An 11,628-nucleotide genomic window follows, 5' to 3' on the forward strand; every position below is an offset into this window, starting at 1 on the left:
ACTCATTACTGTCGGACTGTAGATGGTACACAATTTCAGCTGCATCCTGTTCTTCAGAAATCGTATGACAGACCTCACTTCACACTCGACGGGATTTTGTATTACTGCAGCCATTTCACCTTATGGGTAGTAGCATGTACGCAACTCCACTGGGACGATTGTATCTCTGTTCCAAACAGAATACTAAGACATGCTCCACTTCATCTATGGTGTCAACTCCGCGTAAGAAAAATCGGTCCTTTTTGACATTTTGACATGTGTCTCGTGTGTATATATAATATGAGCTTTTCTTACGGATCGTGCGTTTTTCCTTAGCAAACTGCAAAACAACTATAAGTGTGCACAGCAATTTATAAGTTTTATATCGCATTTTCGGCAATGAATTATTACAAGTAGTAAGTGCATCACTGTTAGGAGAAACCAAATAACGATAGATACAATCTGAAATTGACCGATTCTTTTTTTCTTATACAGGATATAAATTACTAATTTAGAGAAAACCATTTCTGCAGAATAAAAACTATCAAGTGCATAAGATTAGCATCGAGCAACATAACTTTTAACACCATAAAAACTCATTTCTGTCAATTTTCTCGAAAAACTATGCATGATAATTCACCTATGAGCATGTCATTTTGTTCATCTCGATATGATCTATCAATTGCTATAATATCTTGTCGTAGTTAAACAAAAATTAATTTAAAAGTTAATAATAATTTTGGGCTATATCTCATTTACCATACTGTTCACTGTCGTCTTTGTTAGTTTTTTAATGAAGTGCTTGATTAGTATGTACTTGGGTAAAAACGCTTTGGGTGACGTTATCGTACAATGCATTTTCAGGTTTACAAAGAAAGAAACTAGTTTTTGTCGATTTTCTTGAAAACTATGAATGAGGATTTACTAGGAATGGCCAAAACCAGTTCCTGGTAGAACCAGTTTTCGCCTCGAAACGGATCCGGTTCCGGAACCGGTTTTTCGGATCCAGGTCTGGAGCCGGTTCTGAAAACCGGATCTCCAAGATCCAGTTCCTCGCGGAACCGATTCCGTCGGAACTATTGTGTATTCCATCAATAGACGTGCAGTTCGGCAAATTGTTTGAACTTCCCCTGCTGGATTTTACAACAGTATCCCTTCCTCCCTCCAACCCTCTTTTGACCGCATGTGCGGGGTTGCAATGTTTCAAAACCCACTGTGTCTCTGTCTCTCACTCTCTCTCCCAATACCATGGCTAATGTGAAACAGATGTCAGCCAATGTAAGAATAAGAAAGCTAAGCTTTGGAACAGGCATTTCTTTTAAAAAGGAAAATAATGGAAATCTGTAATTTTTAGTATATGATGGGAATAACTTGTGAAGAACAGATTTATCTGCTTATATGAGTACCAGCAGTGGTTAATTTGTAATAATCACCCCTGGTTATACAGGGATCGTCTCACCACCTCTTTCACCATCGTTCACTTTCATAACCATCTGTCTTCATTAGGCTTCGTTTGAATAGTGTGGAACGTTAAACTGAACATTTCATTTCAATAGGTACGATAAGAAACTGGGAGAATTCCGAGAAAACCCACAAGGACGATATTCGTTCACCACAAAATGGCATGGCTTGGGATTGAACCAAGGATACCCGGAACCCAAAATGAGCGCTCTACCACTTTTTTATATTTTAAAGTTAACTGATTTATCACGCGTATGTATCCAAAAGCGCTCGCGCTAGCCACATACCAGGGGGGAAGGCTAACTACCGAGCCACCGTACCCCCTCCAATTAAAGAATAAGAGTAACAGAAACAGAAAAAGAAAATCTAGAACTACTAGCGCCCCTCGGGAAAGCCCGCGCTATTGAGAGAGTGAAGCATCAACCATCTGTCTACATGCTGTCAGTAGTCTATAGTATCTGTCGGTGGGGAGTGTGTATGCCGCGGATTCCATCTTTATCGAAAGACATCACTCGCGAATCTGAAAATGTATAGATAGAAGAAAGAAGGGTAAACAAGATGATAGGAAAGCGCGAGAAGAGTTTTTAACTTTACGCTTTGATAGAGGGGCAAAAACCTGGGCTACCAGGAAAAGACCCCTTAATCGGTCATGCTACATGCTTAGATGATTTACATGGCAAAACCACACTGGAAGGGGTGGTAAAAATCCATGTAAACGAGTCTGTAATATTAAGTTAATAAAGCTGTTTATCTTCAAAACCTAACATTTAATCTGGCTTGCAAATCTGTGTTGTCTGTAATAGGGAAATGTTTTGTTAGTGAGAATCCGTTATTTTTTTAAAGGCATGCAATTGCTTTTTCTTGGTCCATAGGCTCGCCCGGTCGTCATCATTGATTCCTGAAAAGAGAGACTTGAGCATTTGCTGTATTAGTGGCATCAGCTATTACTTAGATTCGCCAATTTTGTAGATATAGAATAATTAATATAAATGACAAGTTTCAGTGAATACTATAAAGAAGTGTGAAAATTTACTATTCATACAGGAGTTTCAATATAATAATAATAATAATAATAATAATAATAATAATAATAATAATAATAATAATAATAATAATAATAATAATAATAATAATAATAATATAGTGACTTCAGATATTTGATACTTTCAAAGTAAATTAAATTCGAATCCAATCAAAATTGAACTAACTTACCTGGCTAGAGATTATGTTCCGTCCTCTTCTTCAGTTTCCACGTCATTGTCGGAAGAATCCATCTGAATAATAAATGTACTGTCGTCGGACTGCTGGTCATGTGTAAGGTAGCTATTTTCGATTGTCTTTATGTGGTCAATACACTTCTTCCACACATTTGGGCTTATCAATTCAACACACTTTGCAAACACTTGCACTTAATGAGGGTGTTTCATTTTTCTTCCTAACGTCTCTCTTGAGCTTTGACCAAATCAATTCGATCGGATTAAGACAGCAATGATAAGGCGGAAGTCTTAAAACGTAATGACCATAGTCGCGCGCGATATTATCAATCACATAGGCTTTACTTATATTCTCCTGTTTAATTTTATCCAAGAGGACCGCCTTTATCGGGAGAGGGTCGGGTACTGGGATATTGTTGACATGCATATAATGAACAATGTCTTTTACATTTATTGACATGGTCGGCGTCTTCAGTTTTAGGCGTGAGTGATATGCAGCATTATCTAAAACAATCACACACTTTTCATTTCTTGGCAAATTAGCCATAAGGGTCTCTGAGAACCATTTCTCAAATACCACAGAATTCATGTCGTCGTGACTGTCAGCCATTGCATCGCCAATATTTTTCGCTGACAAAAACAAACAGTTTTTTACCCACCCGTCATCACTGCCGGCATGCAATACCATTAGTCTTTTACCCCTGGATACGGGAGCATTTAGGGTACAAGCGCACGAACCATCATCCCAACCCTTTCTTGAAACATCGTGGGTATCGTACCAAGTTTCATCTAAATATATTACTTTTCTACCCTCACTGCGAAACTGCCTTAACTTGCTCAGATATGTGTATCGCCAAGCAACGATCCTACTTGATTCCATTATCACCCTCCTCTTATTAAGCGTCTGGTATTTGAAACCTAAACGTTTCAAAAGTCGATACAATGTGGTGCGTCCATAAGGAAAGGCACATATTTCACGAAGATGACTCACAATTTCGTCTAAAGTAGGTGCCCTGCCCTTACTGTAGAACTTATAAATTTCTCGGCGGACTAAATCGCACGTAAAATTATCAATTTTTGAGAAGCTTGTCATCTTAGTTCCACATTTCTTCGGTGTCTTTGGGGTTCCCCTATCTACAATTTTTCTCACGGTATTCCTGTGAATTCCTAAAATCTTCCCAGTTTCACTGCACGGTCCCCTTCCAAGTTTGTTTTTCACTACGTAGTCATATGCACTTAAAACAAGTTTCTGGCTTTGTTTACTAAGTACTCCAGTGAATTTCTTTTCTTCTTGTGATGTAGACAATTTTCCATTACTCACTCCACTCGGTCCAGCAACACATTCCATTTCACGCTCACTATCACTCGCGTTATTTATTACATTAATAAAATTATTGTCTTGGTTGTTAATCTGATCACCTTGCTGCATGTTATTTACAAGTTCATTCGCTGAACTTTGCTCCCAGGGTCTCCACATCTTGTTACAATCGAATATAATATAGAGTATATATATAAGAAAACTATATATGTTGAACAGCAATCTTCTAAACACTGACTGAAAGGACAGCGGTTGGAACTGTGGCAACTAAGCACTCCACGTGGACCTGACGAGCGGTTGTCAAATGCAGGAAATGAGGGTTCTGGTTGGCCATTTAGTTATCGGGGGTGTTTTCCACAAGTTCTCGCGGACGATGACTTATTTATGGCACTAGCCCCCACACATAGAAGGCGGCATCCTTTATATACAAACTGCACATGTATTCATGGAATAGGGAATAAAACTTTGTGGCCATCCCTTCGCTTAACCCGAGCTGCTGGCAGGCTGTTAACCAGGGTTGGCAAAAACCATGGTTTTTATTGGACAAACAAAACAAAAAAATGTTTTTTTGTTGTTTAAACCAGGTTTTTTTGGTTTAAATAATTTGCTCTATATATTCATATCATATATGGACAGAAATAAGTTTGTTTCGCATTGATGTTATTATGCAACAACCTGGTTATGCTGGAAAGGGTCACATAAGCTTAAAGCGGAATAAAAGCCGCTTCTCGAGTTACATCCGAGAGAAATTGTCCTCCATTTGAACTTGGAACCAGGACTAATTGGCCACAAATGCGATACGTCTGCCGACTCACTCACGAAGGAATTCTGATAAAAAATACGTTGTACTGATCTTTACATTCTTCTTAATATAACTGTCAAGAGTCATTTCAGAAGGACAAAAAGATAAACAGTGGCACAAGTGAAACCATTATACAAAATTACATATGGACAATTTCAAAGTACTACGGAGTACAGAAGAACTAATTTAGTTCAAGTTAGTTAACAACGACTTTTATTGGTCCAAATTAAAGAAATACAACGACTTAATTTGCATATCAGTAAGAAAAATGAATAAAGATATGAATTATTTGAGTCTACTTTGGCTCAGACTCATTTATAGATAAATAGCTACCAAAGATTCTTCTCATTTCACTAAATGCCTCTCGTGGAGTCTGTATGCCCCCCCCCCCACACACACACACAAAAAAAAGTTCGGCACTTCGATGTATTTTATCAGTAGTAAACATTGAAACGAAACAATATTTAGAATTTTTCTTTGATTGCAATTACATAACAATAATAACAACTACAAAAAAATCACAAAACAAACATTTATATACTTATATATAAGAAACGTTGCTTTTGTAGTATAATCTTTTTGAGTAATGAATGGGGAATTTAGGTCTGAATATAACACAAATAATCTACGGGAATGAAACGTGATAACCCACAAATGTATGTTCATCAAGAAAACTTACAAACACTTACACTTTTACGAACATTTTTTGAAAAAAACAGCCAACCCTGCTGTGAACAGTGTGCTAGATGAAATGGTGGAAGCGACAGGCAGGTGCCCAGGCGGCGGCCGCTTGTCTCATTTGGCTAAACAAATTGGGTAATGGCAAACTTATTGGCTAAACAGGCAAATTGGCAAATTCATTTGGCTAAACACCCACTGGTGGGCCAAATTTTTTTTTTCTGGGAGGCATAAGCGGGTCAGGGCGGGGAAGGCACAAGCGCGTTTTCCTCTTTGCAGTGTTTTGGAGGTGAATTTTGTGCCTTCTTTACGGTTTGAGCGCTTTCGGATCCAGATCTGGAACCAGTTCTGAAAACCGGATCTCCAAGAACCTGTTCCGCCGGAACCGGAACTTTGTGGCCATCTCGAACACTTGCCAAAATAATTTTGTTCAGTTCACTGAAATCTATTGCTTGTTATATATTTAATCTTTAGGCTTGGTTTTTGTTAAACGCAGTAATATTTTAGAATTTTTGTTATTTATTTTATTTTACGTAGAAAAGAAATAATAAAAATCAACGAGTTTTTTTACTAACAAGTAACAAGTGTGTGTCTCATAATAAGTATGATCATGAAAAGCAAAGTAGAGAAAAAAATGACAGTTATGTTAAAAGTACTAACTTTAATATTCTTCGTAAGAATGATTATCTAAGCTACTAGCTGGTTTTAAACGTGTCTATGATAGTAGCTGCCTCATTAACTGCTAATTCCGTAATGCTCCACAGTGATCCAGAATACAGTAACGTGGCCTAAACCCCCTTAAATCAAATTTTTGAGACTTAAGACCTTAAATAATGAGTTTGGTATCTGTATTGTTAGAAATGACATTTTGTAGGGGCAAATGCGCATATCTGGCTGTCGAAATCTTAAGTATCGAATTAATGACATCGGATCTCACTCAGAATGCAAGTAAACACAGTTTTCAGTCGCACTCTATTTCCTTGTTTGTAGTTACTCTATTTTTCCTAATGAGATCAGCGACTGAAAATAAGTAAATTTCAGCCACGAAAACAAAATGTAATAACATTTGATTATTGTTAAATTATTGAAGCATTTATAATATCGTTCTGTTATCTCTCTCAGTTTATAGTTCAAAATTAAAAGATGCAGAAGTCAGCCCACTCCCAAACATTTTTTTTTTTCAATTTTCTACATCGTTCTTCATTTATATAAAACCATCTTGCACCATTTATGCAGATTTTTTCTGTGGTCGTATGTAGATTTGATTTTAAGCCCACATTGTTATTTTTCTTTTTGTTTGATGAAAAATGAATAACAATATTCAATAAAAAGTAGCCATGAATTAATTTTGTCATTAATTAATCTAAAATTACCACCTGGAAAATTTCTCAATACCGATTTCTCTTTATCAAATTATTTTTATTTTAGGACTGCCATATTGAATCAGCCATTGTATGTTTTCAAAAAGTAATATGGAATTCGAAATCTGTGACCACATAATACCAAGTTTTATTAAATTCAAGTCTTTTTCTTTGTAAGTCTGCCATTTTGTTTGTTTTTTCCAAATAATAATATCAAATTCGACATCAACAATCTTGAAAACATGTATGCAATGAATTCTAAAAAGACTAAATTACGTTTTCGACTGTTCTTCATGTTTATGGGAATTGGAACCGCTGTGTACCATCAAGAAATAAATAATTGGAGTTACGCAGTCCATGAAGTGAACCTTTATTTTCACGAAAAATAGCTGAATATCACATTTTCATTTCCTAGCTTATATTGCATCCAATGTCACTGAAATCCAGTTTATAACTATTAACCTTTTCATGCTGAATTCTGTTCTCATTGACATATGATGGTGATTGTTCTTGGTATACTATGACATGTAAAACCGAAAATTTTGAAATTTGATATTTTCTTATAAGAATTTAATCATTATCTTGATCTGTCCACTTGATTGGACCGCATGCATTTTAGGTAAAATAATGATTTCTGAAATGTGGCACATATAAATTGCAAAATAACACTAAAAATAAATGGAATAAAAGTTATATTGTAGAAAACTTGACAAAGTGATTTTGGTACAAATAATAAGAGTTAAAAATAAACATATTCAGCAAAATCATATGTATAACCACTACTCGTCAAATGTTAGAGGGGATTCATCACTGAGCTTTAACTGTACGAGATCAAAAGAGAATCAAACATGTTTTCTGTTTCAAAAATAGCTCACTTTGGTATCATGACAATAGCTGCAACGTATTTTGTGATTCCATTTTTCGTTTGCATCGCACTTCTGTAATTCTGTTTTGAGCATTTGAAAAGCTCTAATTTACTACTGAATTTTGTTGACGTCATATCTGTTAACCTTTTAATGGCCGATGTATGATCCTAATGTTATACCTTCCTTCTTTTTCCTCGGTTACTGTGATTGCCGAGGTAATCCTAATCCTAACATTGAGATTTGGATGTATCACATGTTTAGACGTAACTGAAAGTAGAACACCAACATTGCCCCGGAAAGTATGTTTCAAACATGTTCCGTTATTGGAACGTTGGCCTGTTTCAGTGTATTTTAAGTTGAGCTTTTGAAAACTGTTCTTAGAATCACTATGCCTATCTTATTTACTTCTATCTGCGTATTATGTTTTACAAACGTGTTGATAATATCTAATAATATGAGATAAGAATATTTGTTTGAATTCTAGTGCATTTTGCAATTCATTAGAACAACATTTGTTTACATATACTTATTATTTATATACAAAAAATTACTTGAGTCGTACGGAATGGAAATATTACGATAGGTTGTTTCCTCTCTAAACTGGAAATCCGTTTTATGTAAAGTAAGAAAAGAACTAAGTACAAAATGAAACTCATCGTTTTCTACACGATATTATATTTTACATTGTTTTGCCGTGGCACAAAAACAAATAGTTTTGATGTTATCTCTTCCACACTATTTGCATAATTTAACCATATTCCGCTTGTAGAAATCTCATCTTTATTGCTTTTCTGGCACTAGAGAAGAGATTCTGAGTGCTTTCGGGAGTTCTACTCTTGATCTTGCTATTGACAAATCTTGGACTTCTGATGAATCACATATAGTGTGTGTAACAGTTCTGCAGAACTAATATTGTTGTTATCACATTGTTCCTATGTAGTTCCCAATGAAGTCATCACTTATCACTACTGAGATGCTATTGGCATTTGCAAACAGATTCCATTACCATCTTTTACGTCTCAATCGAGGTTTGTACGCGGCAAGGAATCTATCTAAATGTCAATACTGGAAGACGGTCTCCTGAGGGAGGCGATGAAAAATTCTGTTTTCTCTTTTACCTGGTTTTTGCAGCACTTGTGCCTGTATCGCTGGAAGGACCTACGATCCTTCGCCTCCTTGAATCAGTCCCATGTTTTCGGTATACAAAATAGCTACCCCCAAATATTTCTCTGCCACTCCACTCTTCCCCCCCCCCCATAAGAAATTAAAGCTGATGGTCACATTATGGGGTTTCCAAATAATTAACCGTCCCTTCTACCGTTAGGAACTTCGACATCCTGGCAAACTCTTATGCTCAAATCACGCTTACATATAAGACTAATAATGTATGAATATCAGTGATTTAGGTGCTATACTAATTATTAATGCATGGACAAAATATGAAGTGCACATTACATGAGGATAGCATAAGCTATTTATATAAAAAATATGGATTTTTATAATAAAAAGTTGAAACTAAATATGCGTTGAATACCCTCTAAAAAGTTAGAAAAAACAGCTTCATTTAGAGAAATTTTAATGTGTCATCAAGTGTGGATATTATCAATTAAAGTATGATGATGCCAATCTTGTATCAAGATGCAAACATATTATGGCTCAAATCCTTATGACAAACCTTACATTACCATATATATATATATATATATATATATATATATATATATATATATATATATATATATATATATATCGTTACGGGCCAATACAAAAGCTAGAACGTTCTAAGAAAAAAAACACCCAGCGAACCACGATGTAAATTAAAAACGAGAAAAACGTTCTCCTGTCAGTAACACTACCTCAACTCATAAATGTAAACCTCATTAAAAAAAATAAAACTGTTTAAAGAAAATTTTAAAAAACGGTTATAAAAAAACTTAAATTTCCCTCAGTTTCAAATTACATACTCCGCCCATAAATGATAAGAAGCGGTAGTTTTTAAGATGGTTGTCGTAGCTGGTATGTTCTTAGCATAGAAACACGTATTTCTTCCACTTTGAAAAAAAAAAAAAATTACAGCAGCTACGTATTACAAAGAAAAAATGTTTCAAAAATGAAAGAATGTCATGAAAAAAGTAAATAAAATTATTTTGAATAATAATTAATATATTTTACGAGAATTTATTGACGAGTATTTTCTCTTTTCTTTTTCAAGGTTGACATAAAGTCTGCTATAAAAGCCGAAGTTGAACCCAGAAGACGTCAACCAACTAGAGAACTTTCACACAAAGGCAGAAGAACACAGAAGAAGCAACAAGAGACTCTGAGAATGATCCAGCAAATGAAGGAGCAGCGAAGATCAACATGAAAAATAACTGATAAACGATTCTTTTAAATTGCACCTTCGAAACATTACTTGCCATTCATACCTTCCTCTCGTTTATTGTATTCTTTCATACCCCAAGTTGAAGAATAATGTTTAGTAACCGAACTTTGAGACAAGATTTAAAGTACTGAAATATGTTTCCCCTATCAAGATTTCATTTTTATTTTTTTATTAAGACAAGAAAAAGACATCGATGTAATAGAACTGCATATAATCTGAGGCAAAATATGAACTTGTAAATATTTTTTTAAATATATATTTATGGTGCTCTAAAATTATTGTGACAATTGAATACATTAGTTTATACTCATTTACTTTTTGTAATAAATATACTTCTTTGTGTACGTATCTGCTATTTTACTTGTATAATTTTACAATCACTCAGTGATAATACTCGCCGTGCTCTGCCGTGGGGAAGAGCGGGGGCGATGGTCCCGGATGCCGAAGTAAGGGGGCGCAAAATTTAGGAGGAAAAAGAAAAAGAGAAAGGAAAAATGTTACTCATGTCAGAAAAATGCATGTGCACATATATAAAATGGAAGAAAAAGTAATAAAAAATGCTCAAAATCAAGGAAAAGCAGGGTTCATTTTTGAAAATTTACTTAAGTTTTGCGCAACCATGGTGGCACTTCGCAGCACGTCCATCGACCTTATTTATATATGTGCGGGTGCGCCGTCGTATACTCTCGCCCAGGGCGCTGATTTTCCACGGCACGGCACGCCCCCCCCCCCTCCCGTAGTGTATAATCATGTTTAAAAATACTGTACTTTAAACACAGTACTCACTTCAGGAAATAACATGTTTTGATACATAGTACTACAAGGCGGGCTTCCAGAGGTCTTTGTTAGTATTAATTCTTCCTAAAATTAAACGTATGAAGCTTGTGAAAGAGATGGGGATGGTTTCTTTTTAAACATAACTATGCATTGTCACAAGTTCTGCGGGCTTTCTATTAATTAAACACACTGACAATACGATTTTCTTCTAAAGTACTCGTTTTTTTGTGTGTGCTTCAGGCTGTTTGATTGAGTATCGGAACAAAATAATCTTTATATTTGGCATATTATATAAAGTAAAAAGGAACTGTTATTATTTTGTAAAAGTAAACAAATATTTAAACAATCATCATAAATACACTCTAACTGATGTTTTAGTTGTTTCCGAAACATTAGGGAAAGGGCAGAATTAAAAATAAAAGCAACAATATGATTTTAGTTGTGCCCTGGATAAATACTGGGGTTTTCACGTGTACGTGTATAGAGATGGCGTGCATAGACATGTAAGGCCTTATGCAGAGTTGTTTTAACATAGCGTCATACTATAGGCCTGACTACTGCAGGAAACATATGGTAGTCGAACTCTTTAGTATGGCACTAATCATGCGTCAGAACAAATCTTCATAAGGCCCATAGTTTTTAGAATTTATTTATTTTATAGTTTCTGCCTATATGTGCTTCTTGAACATAATTACTGTATGTAATTGTCTTACTTGTTAAGGTATATATTAATATGGTTTTATATGTTAATCTGATCTGATTTTGAGTTTAGCATCCCGTTCAGCAGCG

At 35.2% G+C, this 11,628-nt stretch overlaps 1 protein-coding gene across 2 annotated transcripts in view; it reads left to right on the forward strand.

Annotated features, from left to right (window-relative positions):
• Nucleotides 1-10,410, forward strand: part of LOC145663000 (U7 snRNA-associated Sm-like protein LSm10) — a 109,127-nt gene extending 98,717 nt beyond the window's left edge. Inside the window, exon 3 of one of the 2 annotated variants that reach the window (XM_081729129.1) lies at nt 9,892-10,410. In XM_081729129.1, coding sequence (XP_081585255.1) covers nt 9,892-10,044 — 153 coding nt within the window. In that variant the 3' untranslated portion in view covers nt 10,045-10,410. The remainder of the gene's footprint in view (nt 1-9,891) is intronic. The other variant, XM_081729121.1, reaches the window with a different exon arrangement.
• The last annotated feature ends 1,218 nt before the right edge of the window (nt 10,411-11,628 follow it).

Source organism: Thermobia domestica, chromosome 1 (genome assembly GCF_964235325.1).
Source record: "Thermobia domestica chromosome 1, izTheDome1.hap1.1, whole genome shotgun sequence".
NCBI lineage: Eukaryota > Metazoa > Arthropoda > Insecta > Zygentoma > Lepismatidae > Thermobia > Thermobia domestica.